The 17,844-nt window shown below is 43.9% G+C and overlaps 1 protein-coding gene across 1 annotated transcript in view; it reads left to right on the top strand.

The window, feature by feature from the left end:
- The first annotated feature begins 10 nt into the window (after window positions 1–10).
- ARHGAP25 (Rho GTPase activating protein 25) overlaps window positions 11–17,844 on the top strand; it is a 48,897-nt gene continuing 31,063 nt past the window's right edge. The window contains exons 1-11 of the mRNA XM_042474434.1: window positions 11–3,096; window positions 5,563–5,765; window positions 7,684–7,771; window positions 8,279–8,389; window positions 11,074–11,281; window positions 11,489–11,621; window positions 12,511–12,584; window positions 13,095–13,216; window positions 13,590–13,792; window positions 14,392–14,984; window positions 15,866–17,376. Of these exons, the coding sequence (XP_042330368.1) occupies window positions 3,036–3,096; window positions 5,563–5,765; window positions 7,684–7,771; window positions 8,279–8,389; window positions 11,074–11,281; window positions 11,489–11,621; window positions 12,511–12,584; window positions 13,095–13,216; window positions 13,590–13,792; window positions 14,392–14,984; window positions 15,866–16,061 (1,992 nt within the window). The 5' untranslated portion in view covers window positions 11–3,035 and the 3' untranslated portion in view covers window positions 16,062–17,376. The remainder of the gene's footprint in view (window positions 3,097–5,562; window positions 5,766–7,683; window positions 7,772–8,278; window positions 8,390–11,073; window positions 11,282–11,488; window positions 11,622–12,510; window positions 12,585–13,094; window positions 13,217–13,589; window positions 13,793–14,391; window positions 14,985–15,865; window positions 17,377–17,844) is intronic.

Raw genomic sequence — 17,844 nt, 5'->3', positions numbered from 1 at the left:
GCAACCTCCGGACTCTTAGGACCCATGCGTCATTTAAACAGCATACCTCCAAAGAGACCCGAAGCAGCTTTATTTTGGCAGTCTGTAACAGGCCTCAGTTTCAGAGGCATTGCTGGTGTGCTTCCCAACTTAAAAATCAGTGCTCATTTCATGAGTATTTAGAATTTGAACCCAGCTCTTGGTCATTAAGTGACAGCATTGTTTTTCTTTGAAGACCTTCTTTTAGTTCCTTATCTTTGGACAGTCCACAGTCCAGAGGAATGTGGTTGGTTAGCTTTTGGAAAGGTCTGCGTTCGAATTACAAAACACGAGGACGAGAATTTAGGATTTTCTGCTGGAGAGTTGTAGTCCACACTCCTGGATAGAGAGTGGAGTTTCCCTAAGTTTATAGGTCCCTCCCCAAACTACACATCCCACCACCTCAGTTAAAATGGGATCAAACTCCTATTAACTAGATACCCTTGTAAAGATGGGGCAGTATTTCACCTTCCTAGGGTTTGGGGGAGACATAGTAAGAGGACCAAAGGTGACAAAAGGATGTGTCAGGGTAGCGTTTGTTGGGGCCTGAGTTCAAGGGAGCTGCGGTGGAGTCGGTCAAGGTTTTTAATAGGATTTAAAAGGTTGGTGAAAAGAGCAGGGAAGCAGTGATGGAAAAAAGAGATACAGAAATCCAGGTTGGGTTCGACCCAATGTCATCTTTGCCCCATTAATAGCCCCCCATGCATGCTTTGCCTAGTAGCAGTTATGGAGTGGTTTTCAACTGGAGTCGTGACAGCTGGAATCCCCTTTGCCTTTTTCGCCTGCGCTTGAAGGAGATGACCCCAAAGACAACTTTTGGGGAACACTCTTAGGGGTTTCTCAAGGAAACAGTCTCTTATTATCTACAGAAGTCATATTCCTCCCCAAGCCAGTGCTGAAAGCAGCTTTTGGGGTACACTCTCATGGGTTTCTCAAGGAAACTGTTGCTCCCTCATTATTTGCAGAAGACATATTGTTACCCAAAGGGGTCCCAAAGAAAACTTTGGGGGTACACTCTCATAGGTTTCTCAAAAGAACTGTTACTCTCCTATTATTTGCAGAAGCCCTGTTGCTCCTGAAGACAACTTTTGGGGTAACACTCTCATGAGTTTCTCAAGGGATCTCTTGACTCTTACTGTTTGCGGAAGTCCTATTGCTCCTCAAAAGGGGCTCCATCCCTTTCTACATTCCATAACCAGCTTTCGATGACCGATTCCTTGCTTGGCCTCCGCAATTATGGCCGAAGCAGGTGTCGAATCCGCTCTGGGTTCCAGTCCAAGCTTTAAAGGAGGCACCCATGGTGTTTTCATGGCGGGAACAGTTTCTGCACCTTTTGCAGCTCCCTTAAAGTTCAGACTAAAACCAGGTGCAGATATACTATACCTCCCTCTCCATTGATATTGGGGCTGCTCATCCACATTTCCTTCTGCTAACAGCTCTTTCAAGTTTGGAAGGGAATAAAAATATCTTAGCAAGAGTGCCCAGTTGAGTGCCCAGTAGCTCAGGACTGGCACGACTGGCCATTACTGGTGTCCAGCATCGTGCCAGTGAGGAATTGTGAACTCCTATCGTGTTGAGCCTTTCCAGAAAACACACTTTGTGCTGACGCTTCTTTTGTCGTTGTGACGTCTTTCTTCCTTCCTCCTCCGCCCCAGTTCCTCTTCTTTAGATCTGATGCATTTGTTCATTTCACCCCATCCGCTTTTCCTCTGTGCGTTGTCGCTTTTGACTGAGGGACGTCGGTGGGATTGTGTTTTTTATTTCAATCTTTTATTTTTATTTTCCTTTTATTGTTACCGCAAAGACACCGAAGGCTTGCCTCTGGTTTTGCTTTTCTTTTTTTCTTTTGACTGTCAGAATGTGAAATATTGTACAAAGGTATTTTACCCTATTTATATACTGTAATGTTATTGTTAAATAAAAATGTATCTACGATAATTGGGTGCGTGTGCGTTTATTTCTTCAAAACTGTTCTTCACGGCGGCATGGAACATGGGCAATATTTTCAGTTGTGTGGTCAATTGACTTTTAGGTTTTCAGCATTGAATGCACACAACATCAAAGCACACAACGACACAATGGTCCGATCTCACCATTCAGATCTTTTCCCAGCCTCAAATTGCCACACTAATACAAAAAAGAAAAAGTTTAACAAAGTCATTAATACAAGTTCACACTTTCTGTATCGCAGGACAGCTGCTCCTGTTTGGCCAAGGACTCCAAAACCCATCTGCCTTCTGGCAAAGGCCAAACTCACTACAAAAATTATGCTGTGAAGCCCAGATGACAAAAACAGAGAGCATTGTCCTTTGGACCTCATGTGAGATGTATAGTTTGTTAGAAAAGAGGAAAAGACTCAAAGCAGAAGACAGGAGGAAAAGAGGAGGAAGAAGAAATGTTGGAGGGTATGCATGCCGAAAGCCCCTTGTTACCAGCCTCCAAACAAAACCGAGACGTTGCAAATCTGAAAACCCTTCTACTTTTTGTTAGCTGTTTCCTGGAAGTATAGGTAGATGGGCAGAAATGCTTGGTGCGCCTTTGTGTGTGTGCAACCACATCATCTGCACCAAGAGGAGGCCCACTTCCTTGCGCATTAAGACAGAAGAAGTACCAGGCTGTTCTGCAAATTGTAGTGTTCAGAGTGGATTTGGGTCTGTAAAACGACAACAACAATGCATGCAAAACTCTGCATCTTGGCAACATCCTGAAAGGCTGCTGAGGACTAAGGGAATCGTCAAAGGAACCGAAATTTGGAAAGAGACTGAATTTGGAAGAGCAAGATATATATATATATCTTAAAAGAAAGAAGTCCTTCTATGGGTTTCCGACGAAGGATCACACGCTGGTGAAGAGGAAGTTGGTGGCAAACCGACGAGACTTGCCTTTTCTTTCCCCAAGTGAGCAGAGAAGAATGTGTTTTAAAAAATCACCCGCTGCGCACAAACGGCGAGATTTGTGAACAAGAGCCATAATTTGGACGTGGCCACAAAGACCTTCTTCTCGCAGGTGGAGCTGGGATGTCTCTCAAGCTGCCGCGGAGCTGGGACTTCAGCCTGAAGATGGACATGTCCAAAATAGGTACTGTACTGCTGTTATTACGTTTTATTTTATCCCGACCCCTTACCCCTTGACTCCCATAGAGCCCTCTTGCAAAGAGAGGTTATATGGGGAGAAAGCTACCCAGGGAAATGCATGGGTGGGAAGAGATCTTGAATTCAGATCTTTCCTCTGGGCCTTGTCCAGCACTAAGCACTATCTGTCTGTGTGTCACCGCTTCCTTCCTTGCCACCTCCGCTCCTTCTTAATGCCCTGGGCATACCATTTAAGTTTCATAATAACCTCTCCAAAATGAAACCCCTTCTTGGTGCCCTATGCAAACTTTCTCTACTGACCCAGAGACATTTGTCTACAGGGCTGTCGCCCCAGAGGAGTCATGCGTGCGAGATCTGATTGCTTTCGGTGCTGAGTTTCCTTATTTGGGACACTCTCAGACCCTGTGATTTCTGCTCATCTGCCACCAGATATGATAGTATTGCAGATTTGGAGGGTTTCTGCTTCCAATTCTTCTAACAGGGAGCTTTTTTATTATTCTTATTGCTCATTAATTTTGCAAATGAGCAACACAGCGGACATTTCCTGGCTCTGCATAGCTGCTAGTACAGTGGGCCCTTGGCATCTGCTGGGGTTTGGTTCTAGGACCCTCTGGATCCCAAAATCCATGGATGCTCAAACCCTGTTATATACAATGCGGTATTATTACTATTATTACTACTGCTACTATAGTGGTATCCACTAGGGTTTGGTTCTAGGATTCCTGTGGGTAACAAATCCATGGATGCTCAAACCCTATTATTTACAATGTGGTATTATTGTTATTATTACTATTACTACTACTACAGTGGGCCCTTGGTATCCGCTGTGGTTTGGTTCCTGGACCCCCATGGATAACAATATCCATAGATGCTCAAACCCCATTATATACAATGGGATATTATTACTATTACTACTACTACTACCCCAGTAGGCTCTTGGTGTCCACTGGGATTTGGTTCTAGGACCCTCAATGGATACCAAAATCCATGGATGCTCAAACCCTGTTATGTATAATAGGGTATTACTACTACTACTACTACTACTACTTCAGTGGGCCCTTAGTATCTGCTGGGGTTTGGTTCCAGGACCCTTCATAAATAACAAAATCTGTGGATGCTCAAGCCCTATTAAATACAGTGGCATGGTAAAATGGTGTCCCTTATATAAAATGGCAAAGTGAAGGTTTCCTTTTTTTGGGAGTATTTTCAATCTGCTGATGCTTGAATCTGTGGATAAAGAATCCGTGGCCAAGGAGAACCAACAAAAGACCTGCAAAGGAAGGTTGGAAAGAGAAGTGGCAGAATGGGAATATATCCATAAACTGCAGTCTGTCAACCGTGGGTTGAACAAAAATAATGGTTTCTTGGCACACGGCTCACATTTCAACACTATTTAACCCTTCATCCCATAAGGACACCCTTGACCAGTTCATCACATCTCTATTTGGTTACCAGTATCCATTCCTATGGTTATCTACTCTCCTTGGCTGTAGGCAACATCCTTCCTCCGGCCTTTGTCCTCCACTAACCATGGTTAAAACTTGAACTTGTCACTTCATTTCCAGGGCTGCAAAGTTTTGCATTTCAATTGTCCTTCTCACACACAGCCAGCTTCCACTCCCTGCATCTGAAGAAGTAGACACAAGTCTACAAAAGCTCATGCTATCGGCTTCTTTTCTCTCATTTAGTCCCAAAGGTGCTACAAGATCCCTTTGCAGACTGATTTTCCAAACTAACAGGGCTGTGTCTTTGATTTCTACCAGTCAAAATGAGTGGGGATTAGTTTTGGATTAAAAAAGAAAGCCTCCAGCAGTCAAGCCACTGTTGTTGGCTCTCATTATTTTCATGCAAGGAGTCTGTTTTCATCCAGAGAGGATGTTGCTTCAGAGGCTTCATAAACAAATCAACCACAGCTTTTAGGATTGGAAATAATACACGCTGCGTTCCCCTTTGAACAAAAGAGGGGCTGACAGTGAGGTTTCTCAACCATTCAGGTATTTATAAGTTTTGGATATTAACGTATTATCACAATTTATTTTTCCCCAGGAGCTGCTTTGGCTCCAAAGCCGGCTAAAGTTGTTTGTCCCCACTTTCGGTATCGAAGTCTCAAAGCCCCTGGGGAGCCATTCTGGTTTCTTTTCTTGCTTGCAAAAGGATGCCGCCCCCACAGGAAAAAGGAAGTCCATTCGGCCAAATCTCTTGATCATTTCCTTTCTTTTAAAAATAAAAAAATGCAACTTGGGCCCAGCTGTCAGAAGATCTCCATTTTTCTTTCTCGACGCCTTCGTTTTTGCTTTGCTTTGGAGAAGCAATGGTGGATCTGTTTCTGCTTGCAAGGCGCTTGGGGACCAAGGGATCCCTCCTTTAAGTCTTTGCTGCATTGCTCCAGCTGTTCCTTTGCTTTGGCGAGAATCGTTTTTGCTCCAGTTGACTCCATTTCCCCCTTCCTTAGTTCGCTCTCAGAGCATGATGGCGGTCGAAGCAAAGGGCTCCGGTGGCACGTGGTTCTTTCCCTCCAAGACACTGGAGCGGCCCCTCAAAGCCGGATGGTTGAAGAAGCAGCGCTCCATCGTCAAAAACTGGCAGCAGCGGTACTTTGTCTTGAAAGGGCAACACCTGTATTACTTCAAGGATGAAGACGACCTCAAGCCACAGGTAACAGGAGAGGCGCCATCCTCCCACTGTCCCCAGTTGACAGCCCCAGTTAATCCTCCGCAATCCCACTTTCCCCACTGCTTTTGGATGCTCAAGTTTCTCTCTCCTCCTTGGGGTCAATCACATTGCATTATCCCTACCCCTTGTTTATACTCCTTTTTCTTCTTACACTGGAGGAGGGATCGGCAAAGTAAAGCCCTGGGGCCAAATGTGGCCCCCATCCTCTTATTGTCACCTTCTTCCCTACTGCAATTGGGCTGTGCTTTTTCTACAAACAATGACTGGATTCATCTCTTGTATGGGTCTCCTAGATTAGGGTTGCCATATTGCCTGGATAGCCAGGTTTTACCTGGATTCTTGGCATGCAAACTGGTACCAGTTTGGATCATCGTTTGCCCCAGATTCCAAGCTTTCATTCATATACAGTTGGCCCTCTTTATCCATGGATTTTCTTATCCATGGATTCAAGCATTCACAACTTGAAAATATTCCAAAAAAGTATAAATTCCAAAAAGCAACTGTCTTGTGCATTAGGCACAAGAGCAGCGAACTCTAAAAGCTTGGCAACCATGCCCTGAAAGGACAACTCACTGCAACTGAGTTGAAGCCTCCGTGTTTCAGACTCCCCACCCCCCTTTTACATCTTGATTTGGTTCCTCTCTTCTGATTTCACTTCTTCTTCTCATTAGTTTTCCCCACATCCACATGGCTCTGCCTTGGCCAGTTTCTTTCAACCTTTCCTCCTCTCTTCTGTGACTTTGCCCACAAGGCTTCCTGTGGCTGCGACACATTTCTCCCCATAGTCCTTGCCCCACATATTTGGTTATGACGCCCATAGCTGAGAATGGCTGGTGCTGCAGCTTTAATGTGGGAAAGTGGTAAGTTACTTTGCCGAGGGTCCAAAGGATCTCATAGTACCTTCGAGACTAACTGAAAGAGAGGAGTTGATAGTAGACTCAAGTCTAGGAAAGCTCATGCAACCAACTTCTTTCTTTCAGTCTCAGAGGTGCTACAAATATCCCTTTGCAGACTGATTTTCCAGACCAACACAGCTATATCTTTCAGTTTCACAAAGGCCTGTTACAGACTGCCAAAATAAAGCTGCTTCGAGTCTCTTTGGAGGTATGCTATTTAAATGACGCATGGGTCCTAAGAGTCCGGAGGTCGCGCCAAAGCCACACTCCATTCCTAAGCACTGGAGGGCAGCTTTGGTACAGCTTCCGGATTCTTAGGATGCATGCATCATTTAAACAGCATGCCTCCAAAGAGACCCCAAGCAGCTTTATTTTGGCAGTCTGTAACAGGCCAGTGTTCTTCTCCAAGTAGGATGCTAACTTTGCAAAGTCTACCATGTTAGCAATATATAATGTGCCAGCAATACACAGAACATCTGTCTTTTTGCTTCTCTGTCAACCATTGCACACTCACTACCACAGTTGGTGCAAAATTCTATCTATCTATCTATCTATCTATCTATCATCTTTGATCACATACCTCTGTAGTCAATGCAAAATGCTAAATTACTAAGTAAAATAAATAATAATAAAAAATTTATTTATATACCGCCCTTCCATCGATCAAGTACAGACAGTAAGCAAAGATACTATTATTATTATTATTAGTAGTAGTAGTAGTAGTAGTAGTATTTCTTACCTGCCTCTCGCCATGGATATAAAAATCCTCTGAGAATCTTGCCCCCTCTTCTGCCTGATCCAGTGTAGGATCGTTTCATATGTTTATGCTGTTTTAAATGAATGAATGTTAAATGTTCAATTAAAAAACTTGAACATATGTTGGGAGCCGTGAGTTACTATGGGTTCAGTTGGCTGCTCTATTTGGGATTATCCCATAGAATTCAAGCCATAATAATTTGTGTTTCAGTGGCAGTTTCACAGTTGTTGCTGCTTTTTGCTCCTAGGGTCTGGTGCAACTTCACGGCAGCACCATCAAAGAAGTGGGAGCCACATTGGATGAAGTTGGAAAGTTTATCTTCGAAATCATCCCAGGTTTGTTGCAATTAGTGGCACGAAAAGATGAGAAGTCGGGTCTGGAACAATTTTGGCTACATCTGGCACTGAAAAGCAGGTTCATTTGGTATTGTGCAGCACAGAGGAACCCTGTTCAGATGCAAAGAAATGGGAAATGCACAATGGCAGTGCTAAGTGAACGTCTGCATGTGTCATGTGCAGTGGCACCACATGCTCAGCCTCCAAAACTTTCAGCTGAAGACAGATGTTATGCAACGGCCAGCCACATGTGCAAGGGAGCTTACACATGTGCAAGCCCCTGAGAACATGATGCCACCCATTATCTCTATTGAAGTGCATTTATCTGTTTGGAAATGGTGTGGGAGTCTCTTCTAGTGAGCTTCTGCCGTACTTCTCAAAGAGATAAAAGCTTGTTGGGGAAAACATATTACTTAGCAGAGAAAGTAATCAATACTTGGCATTTTCTCCTGCTCTTTGAATGTATCTTTTATTTTCCTTCTCTCTCCCTTCCTTTTGGCATCTCAGGAGACCAGAGTCGAACTGGGCAAGACTCCTGCGTCCTGATGGCCAGCTCCCAGACTGACATGGAGGAGTGGGTCAAATTCCTCCGCAGGGCAGTGGGATCTTCATTGGGAGGTAAAGAAGAATGTTGTTAACAACTTGTTATGTGACTTCAAGTTGAGTCAAACTTAGGTTGACCCTAAGCAAAGGGATCTTTGGCACTTTTCAGACTAACTATACAAAAGAAGTTGAGCATACGCTTTCATAGACTTGGTCTCTTTCTTCAGATACATGGAGTGAAGTGTTGCTCAGGAAGAACCTTTATAATCAGACTGTATGAATAGCCATAGAAATGCAAAACTAGCAGTTTTGGTGATCTTATTATGTGGTTTTCTTGGTAAGATTTGTCCAGAGGTTTGTCATTGCTTTCCTAAGAGAATGTGACTAGCCCAAGTTCGCCCAGGAAGTCTCTCAAATTCATCTCGGTGTGTGTAGACAAGTCTATGGGTTCTGCAAACTGTTGTAACCTGAACATAAATTTTCCTGTTGATGTAAACATGCCCTCAGTAATTCTACCATAGTACCCCAACCCCAAATTATTTCACCATTACTATACTTCTTGCTCAAAAAGTCCATAAACAGCCTCCATTCTTTCAAAAAATCTTCTGTTGGTTATCCTTTAAATGAGAGTGCATGCTTTTTTTGCTACTTTCAAACCCAAGGCGTCATATTGGGAGAACTTACAGTTATGTAAACCAGCCTGGAAGCACCCTGAGAACCTTAAAAATGAAAAGACATGGTTTGTAATGAGTTTAGTCCTGGCCAGGAGAGGCCGTTGTAGTGGTTTACACAAGAAGGGAGCCCTGACGTGTTTCCACCGAGACGCACGTTCCTGATACTGGCAGGTGGCCCGGACTTCCCCAGACGCTTATATGAAGAGTCCATTGAGAAGGGGATCTACCAGTCACTCATTGTTGTGGGCCTTGAATGAATCGCAGGCGTGGGGCTTTCGGATTAAGAGCAATCAGGATTTTAACCACGGATGCTGTGGCACTTAAGCGGAGAGAACTTCAACCTCTGGTTTCTCTGCCACCGAACACGTTAACTTTTTGCAGAGAGCTGTATACATTAGAACCCCGCAATTGGTTGAATCAAAACCCCTTTCAAGGCTGTGCCGTGATTTCGGGGCCCATAGCGAGGAGCAATCTCGGGTCACGCAGCCCAATTCCCCCCCCTGGAACAGGCCTCTTTTATTCACCGAGTGCCCAAAGAAATGAAGAAATGGCATGGAAAGGAGCAGCTCTTATTCTTTTTCCCTGTCGACGTTTGCTGCTTGAAAAGGAGCCGTAGATGTGAAGCAAGGAGCCTGGGAAAGAAGCCATTAATCTTGCACATTGACAGGTTTATGACGGCTCTCTAAAAGCAGCCCAGATTGCTCTCGGTAAAGTGGACTGTTGTGCGCAAGCCCTCCAATCCCTCCCTGTTCCTCCTTTCCACTGGACCTGAAATAGAAAGAGCTGACCAGGCTTTTGAGGTTCTTGAATGAAAAGCATGTGCAAAAGAGGTGCCACTTTGGAGAGAGGAAAGAGGCGTAAAGGAGGATCAGAAGGACCACCTTCCTGGAATCCTTTTCAGAAGGAGTTGTTGGGTGAAAGTGGGTTTCTCTGCCCATCCTTTGACCTCCTGGGCTCCAGATGAAGGGTTGGGAGCTGTGTTACTGCTCTCCGCTTCTAGGTATGTTCTTTTGCTGGGAGTTCAGGAAGAGGAAACCTCTGCCCCGACGGACAGGTACTGCCACTTTCTTATACATCGGACTGTGTGAGAACTTGCATGTTTGGTGTGTGAAAGTTTTAGGACCGGTGTTGTCTTCTCTGGATCCCATCTAACCCCCCCCCCCCCCGAGATTTTGCTGTGCAAAACATCCTTAGTCCTGATGCTGCAGCAATGCAGGAAAAAATGCAGCAAGACTCACTCTCTGCATGTGAGAGAAATCTACTGGCCAAGTCCTGAAAGTAAACTATAAATCATGGCCTTTTGCACTAATGCACTGAGAGAAGCGGAAATCTGCTGGCAGTGCTTTCTGCTGTGGATGAAGAGACAGAGTTGTGGGATCCCAGGAGCTCAGTTTAAATCAAGGCTGAGGAACTAATATTGGGCTACAGTCCTCATGGGCTATGGTGCCTGTGGATGATAGGAGTTTCAGTCCAGTGACAATTGTAGGGAAAGAAAACGTGCAAAAGAAGACAATAAGCTGTGGACGAATCTCCAAAATAAATTTGGAAAGAACAACATTTAGTCTTTTCAATTTTCACGTGAATAAAAAGCTGCCTTATTCATGGGATAATGCCAGAATAATGGCAGAGTTGCACAACGTCATTTGAAAACAATCCCACTCTTGCGGAATATTCATGGGATATTCACAGGATTTAATGGCCATTTAGTCATAGGATGCAAGCGCTTGCCTCCCGCGTGATAAAGTCCTACAAACCTCTAGGTCCTCCAATGTCACTCTGCCAAATGTTCATCATTCTCTTCACACTGGAGAACATAGAGATTCCTAGGAGACACTTCTCTAATAATAGAGCAATTTTATGGTCAGCGTCTGCCAAATATTGGCCACAGAATTGCACTGGAGGACCTAGAGATTCCTAGAGAGGCATTATCTCATTGGGACCCTGCAAACCTAACCCCAGCGAATGTGGAGGGCCCACTGTAGTTGTTTCCAAGCTGAAGTTTAAATATTACATTTCTAGGATATGACCATTTTGAGACCCTATCTTAGTTTTTCTCTCTTGTACGTCTTCTTTTTTTGGGTGCAGTGGTTTTTGGCCAACAGCTGGTAGAAACCATGATCTACGAGCAGAGATTTGGTCAGCATCCTGTTCCCATATTGGTTGAGAAATGTGCAGAGTTCATCAGGACACATGGCCTTAAGGAAGAAGGGATCTTCCGGCTCCCCGGCCAAGACAACCTTGTGAAGCAGCTGCGGGACGCCTTTGACGACGGACAGAGGCCCTCCTTTGACCAGTAGGTGGCATCTTTCTCACGGTTATGGAAGGAGGCTCCGGCAAGTTCAGCACAGCAACTGGGCAGCCGGTTTCTTCCTAGAGACTGTAATCCAAAAAATGGTCCCTTTTTCCCAAGTTATGTTTTAATCTGATGAAGAAGGAGGAAATGGATATGTAATTCTTGTTCTCCATCTATGCACACCTAATGCATCCTTTCCTTTTGCAGAGATACTGATGTTCACACAGTGGCTTCTTTGCTCAAACTTTATCTCCGGGAACTTCCTGAACCAGTTGTGCCTTGTACACAATACGAAGACTTCCTTTTGTGCGGACAACTTCTATCGGCTGATGAGGCCAAGGTATTAGATAACCTATCCTTCTCTGACTGCTTATGGGCCCAATGAAATCCTCTATTGATGGCACACTTCCAAATTTCCCCCAAGATCTGTCTGTATTCATGGAGTGATGGATAAAGTGGGGAGGGAGCATGCCATTTTGGATTGTGTTTGAAAAATTTAGCACATAGATAGCACTATTCAACAGAGTGCATTAAAAGCATAAGCCAAGACACAATACAGTTGTACAGCGAACCCTAAATATCCAATGGGGTTTGGTTCCAGGACCTCCGTAGATATCAAAATCCATATTGCCCTATATTTCCCTTATAGTAAGATGGGTCCCTGATTTAAATGGCAAAATCAAGGTTTGCTTTTGGGAGTTTGTATATTTTTGGAATATTTTCAAGATGTGAATGCTTGAATCCATGGATAAAGAATCCATGGCTACAGAAGGACAACTGTATTTCCCATTTCAATGAATGGTTGTGAAAGCTCCAAAAGACACCAAAGAAAGCCAATAGGAAGAAAATAAGCTCATTTGAGATGTGATGCTGGAGGAGAGTTCTGCAGATAGCTTGGAGTGCCAAAAAGACAAATAAATAGGTCTAAGTGCGAATCAAGCTGTCAAAGTGACTAAACTGTGACTGTTACACTTTGGCCATATCACGAGAAGACAGGACTCCCTAGAAAAGAGAATGATTCTTGGTAATGTAGAAGACAGTAAGGGAAAAGGAGGACCACATTCCAGATGGACTTGGAACGGCAGCTATAAAGAGATTAGTCAAAGAAATTAGACAACTGTCAGGATATATCACTAAAATACCATACAAGCCAAAATACAAATGATGGTATTTTATTCTGGCAACACATGTTTAATGACCGTTGAAAATCCATCTTGATATTCTTCTAGGGCCATGAACAGTTGGCGAAGCAGCTGGCGCTCTTACCCCAAGACAATTACAACCTTCTCAGCTATATCTGCAGGTAGGTTCTTCATGGATGCCTCCTCCATAGCTGGCCATTTTAAATTTGGGAACTCTGCATGGCAAAAATTCAGTTGCAATTCTCACTTGTGTTTCTTGCATCCTGTTTCCCCATTAAGCACCTAGATCAAGGTTGGGGTTTTCTGGGGCAAAGCCCTGGCACCCAGGAATGGCATTATGCATTAAGTGCCAGCCACAGTTGCTCACAGCTGGTCCTTCAAACACAAAGATAGACAAAGAAAACATATTTTCCTATTTGGATACTAAGACAGGAATCTTAGCTCAGGGTCTCTTTCCAGATCATGGTGAAATGAAAGGATTATTCTGTCTAACATATCTAGGGAGATGGAACTCCTTTAGACTTGTAGTTCAAAAACATTTTACAGTACTTTTCCAGACTTTGCACAAGTCAATATTAGGAGGTTGTGTGTTGTGTGTGTGTTTTAAATATATATCCTATCAGTCTGTAAGAGTAGTTGTTTCCTTCTTTTTTGCCCTTGGTTTCTGGCAGGTTCCTGAATGAAATCCAGCTGTGTTCAACAACCAACAAGATGAGCGTGGAGAACCTGGCGACCGTCTTTGGCGTCAACCTCATCAGGCCCAAGATGGAGGATCCTGTGACCATCATGAAAGGTGCCATGGCTTTCTTCAAGTAGGCTTTTCAGAGCTTCTGGTTGCTTAAAGGGGTGCTGTATTTTGTAGCAAAGTGTGCACAACCTGTTTGCATTAAAGAGAACTTCTGCCGCACTCTCTGCAACTGCGCAAGAGATCCCTTGGAAGGAGAGTTATGATTTGCATTTTCCTGCATTCTGTTACAGTCTATCCTGTTCCCATAACAATATAGATATGCTTAATAACCTAAGGCTTTAATATCACTTTAATATTAATATCAGAGGAATTGAATTGATATCCACATGTTGATATACAAATCAGCTAGTCTTAAAGTTGCTGCTCAATTTCTCCCTCTCCCTTTAATGTGGACTTGTGTTGTTGTCCTTTTTTGTAGGTACCCCACAGATCCAGAAAGTGATGACAGCCATGATCAGTGAGCATGAAAAGCTCTTTCCCCCTTCCAAAGACACAGCGCCTTCCCCACCTCCCCAGAAGAACGATTCCAAGAAATCTCCGGTGCCACGAAACGCGGTCGGCTGGGATGCTGTGCAAACGCCACTCACATCCAGGGGTGAGATTCGGACCCTCTGGGAAGTGGTGAGTGTCCCTTAGGGATGCAACTCTTGGCTCGTTTCATTCCACATTCAATAACCTCATCTTCTCTACGGGTTTTGAGCACTAGTCGTACTTCGAGATGCCTTTGCGGAAAAGCTATTTGTGCTTTTTCTGGCCCAGTAAACATGTTTTGGGGCAGAAAAGGGGTTGCCGTTGAGTGCCTTTGAGTCATTTCCCACTTATGGCACCCCTAAGGCTAACCTATCACAGGGTTTTCTTGGCAAGATTTGTTCCAAAGGGGGTTTGCCTTTGCCTCCATTTGAGGCTGAGAAAGTGTAACTTGCTCAAGTTGGGTTTCCATGGCTGAGCGGGAATTTGAACCCTGGTCTCCAGAGTTGTAGTCCAATGCTCAAACTACTATGCCATACTGGCTTGCTCAGAAAATGGAGATTGGGGGTGAAATATGTTGCTTCCTGTGAAACTATATTGGTTGATATTTTGTGGATGTGTAAGCTTCCTTACACAAAGATCCATTGTGGTGTAGGAGTTTGAGCTATCTATGCTACCTAGGTCCCATATTGGAACAAATAAAGACAAGAAGTAAATGAAATAATCAATACAGTTTCCAATTTTGCTTTCAGAAAGACGATCTAGAATCTTCCAGCTCCAAACCGGCTGACAGGAGAGATCCATTGGCAGAAGATAATGGGGAGCTCCAACCCAAAGAGGCAATGGACTCCTGGAACAGCCAGACTCGAAAAAGGACTCAGACCCTTCCCAACCGGAAATGTTTTGGGGATGTTTCGTCCAACCAAGGGGACCAAAGCATAGCCAGAAACGACATTTTTAATAGCAGCTTTTGGACATCGACATCTTCCCTGGTCCAGTCCGGTCCTATTTCCTCCGGAGGTAGACACAAGAGGACATTGTCACAAGGGCTTTCCAAGTTCTTGCATTTCCCTCAAGCGTCAGATGCCTCCTGTTCTGTGCAGGAAAGCAAGAAACAGACTCAAGAGGGAGAGGGTCCATTGCCTCAAGGAAGCGAGGAACCAGGAGATGATTTTCAGCCGAGCGAAATGGTCAGTCCTGGGCAAAATGGTCCCACGGATCCAGATCCTGACCCTGAAGACAAGGTTTGCCATCCAGAAGACCCTGAATTACTCAGGAAGATGATTGTGGAGCTGAAAGAGGAGATGGAGGCACAGAGAAAAGACTATGAGGAGCAAATTAGGAGGTATCTGGTTCTCTTTGTCTTTCAAACTTGACATCCTTGCAACTCCCTGTTCCAAATTTGCATCAGAAAAAATCCTAATTCCTCACAGTAAATCTTCCCAAAACTAAAAGTGACTTCAAGTTGACCTTATGGCAACTCTCTTCAAGAGTTTCCTTGACAAGATTTACTCAGCAGGGCTTAGAGTCGCAGTCCTAAATTCAAACCATTACAATACTCTGGCGCCAACAAAAATGGTCATCCTTTCTTAGGGTTTTGTAAACAAGGTTTACAAAGGGGCTGAGAGTATGTGACGTGCCCAGTGCCACCCAATGGGTTTCCATGGCAGAGATTTGAACCCTGGTCTCCATCCTAGTCCAACACCCAAACCACTAAACCATACTATCTCTCTCCCAATAAATTTTGTGAAGGTTTGCTTACTACATTTGAACTCTGGAGTTCTTGTAGTTTGGAACCGATATACATAGGCTGAAAGTCCCAGTTTAAGGTTACCCAAAGCCCTCTTGCTGCCTCCTGTTGAGCTAAGTAAGTTTCCACATTGAAGTCAATTGTGGTGCCCTCCTGGGACCCTAGCAATTTGGGTAACAGCATCTCCATTCATTACTTACTTATCTTCTGCCAAGGTGCCCCTATTTTCTTCCCAGGATAAGATGGGTGGCAACTGGGCATCTGGGATGGAGAGAGCGCCCCACAATTGCAAGGGAGGGATAATGGATTTTATTCTATATTGTATTTTTGCCTATGCTGTAAGCCGCCTCGATTGAACCGGGGAGGCGGGATATAAATTATTATTATTATTATTATTATTATTATTATTATTATTATTAGATGCACCTCATTTAATTAGAGTGGACTATTGATGCTCTTTTCTGTTTCTTTTGCAGCCTTGAAAAGGAAAACTACGAAGTCTGGGCGAAAGTGGTGAAGCTCAAAGAAGAGACCGAGAAAGAAAGGAGTAAATCTGCAGGGTTGGAGCGGATGCTTCAGGAGATCAGGTCTTCCAGGGATGACATGGAGAAGAAAAACAAGCTTCTAGAGGACTCTTTGAAGGCCATGATCCAGTCCGCAAAAAAAAACTGAAGAGAAGGATTGCCTCTCTGGGTCTAAACCAGCCGTTTCCCATTTGGGGAAACGTTGACAAGCCATTGCATGGTGGCTGCTCTTCCTTTGCAGAATTATCACACTGGGACACATGGTTGGTAAGGATGGAAATGATATTCTTTTCCTGGTCGAAAAGTGGGTTTCCTGAGACTGGGAAACCTAGTTGGGAAGAATACGACATTGGTAAGAATTTTAGCCATGTGGTTTTGACATGTAAAATTGCTATTTCTGTGTCATGTTTTAATTGTGGAGTCAAGCAAGAACAAAGGTAGCAAAACCTAAGGAGCGCCCAATAAAATCCAACCAGAAGAAAGTGGATATACATCTCAAGGGGCTCAATTGATGGACATTTTGCTGTGAACAAAAAAAGCCCAGTGGCCTGTAATGCTCTCAAGGCTTTTTTTCAACAGAGCTATTTCCAATGTAACTTCAGAAATGTCTAAAGCTCCAAAAATTCAGAATTTGGCAGAAATTGTGTTTGAACAAAAAAAAAAAAAAAAAAAACCAACCACAAAATATATTTGCAAACAAAACATTTTCTTGTGGAAAAATGTTCGCAAAAAGGTCTGCAAGTTTTGAAAAACCACTTGAAGCAATGCAGAGAGGGGTGCCATGCGCCAAATCCATTTAACCCGTGCCTTTTTGACACTGATGTTCTGCGTCTTTTTGGATAAATTGATTCTGCGCGAGTGTGAACCAGACGTGGATCGGAATCGATTTAAATTGACGGCTAGAGTGGGTCCATTTTGAATCGATTCGTTTGTCGATGTGAACCACAAGTGGGTTGTTTTGTTTTATTTTGCAGCAAGAAAATGCGATCGGGGCAAATGTGGTGTGAACCACGCTCCGATGTCGAACCGATCCAACAATTCGGATCATAAACTGCTTTATTTGTAAGTGGGAATGAGGCCCTAGAATCCTTTTCACACGTATTGCTTTCAAGCCAAGTGTCACCCATTCAACTTTGTGCATTTCAATTTCCTTGTGGAAAGTCCCACAAGTATGTTCTGTTTCCATGTTTGAAATGTTTTCCTGGAAAGAACAGTAGCACATTTTTTGAATGATGGGAGTCAGCCTGGATGAGTTGCCAAAGGATCTGAGGCCAGGCCATGTTGGTGTCCATATTTTCGCCTAAACTAGAAATCTCCTCATTTCCTTTGTAGATAGACTTGTGTCAAATCGTTCTGGTTTCTAACCCACCTCCTTGGATGGTTTTCTGTGCTCCTCATTTAAAAGTCTGCAGGGCTGGTGAGAAGGCGAGGCGCAAAGGGAGCTTTGCTTTTACAGCCTGAAGGTCAAGTCAGCATGGAAATGGAGCTGCTAATGGTTATATTTAGAGAGAGGCCATCGCTTTGGGGCAATGACCTCCCTCAAACATGCACCGCAACATCTGGCGAGATGAAAACATGCCCTCCGAGCATGATGTATTGTGTGCGCCTTGTGCCTCTTTTCCCAGTGAACGCTCACAGCTGCTGCGGCTATAGGCCAAATCTCTGTCTTCGTAGCATAGTTCTTCAAAGCTACTGTCCAAAAGTCTTGGAGTGTCACTTTTATACATAGAGTTTTTGAACTATTATTGTGCTTTATTTATACAGCGCTGTAGATTTACACAGCGCTTTACATACAGACAATAAAATGGATAAAGAAAACCTGCCCATGGAGTACAATCTAAGAAATAATAGCGTAATCCATATACACAATAATAACAAAACTCTTAGGCTTCAAATGCCAAACCAAGCCTCAGTCTACAAATTCCTAGGCC

This window comes from Sceloporus undulatus, chromosome 6 (assembly GCF_019175285.1).
Source record: "Sceloporus undulatus isolate JIND9_A2432 ecotype Alabama chromosome 6, SceUnd_v1.1, whole genome shotgun sequence".
NCBI lineage: Eukaryota > Metazoa > Chordata > Lepidosauria > Squamata > Phrynosomatidae > Sceloporus > Sceloporus undulatus.
The sequence above is the reverse complement of the archived record's forward strand: the minus strand, read 5'-3'. Positions and strand labels throughout refer to the sequence as shown.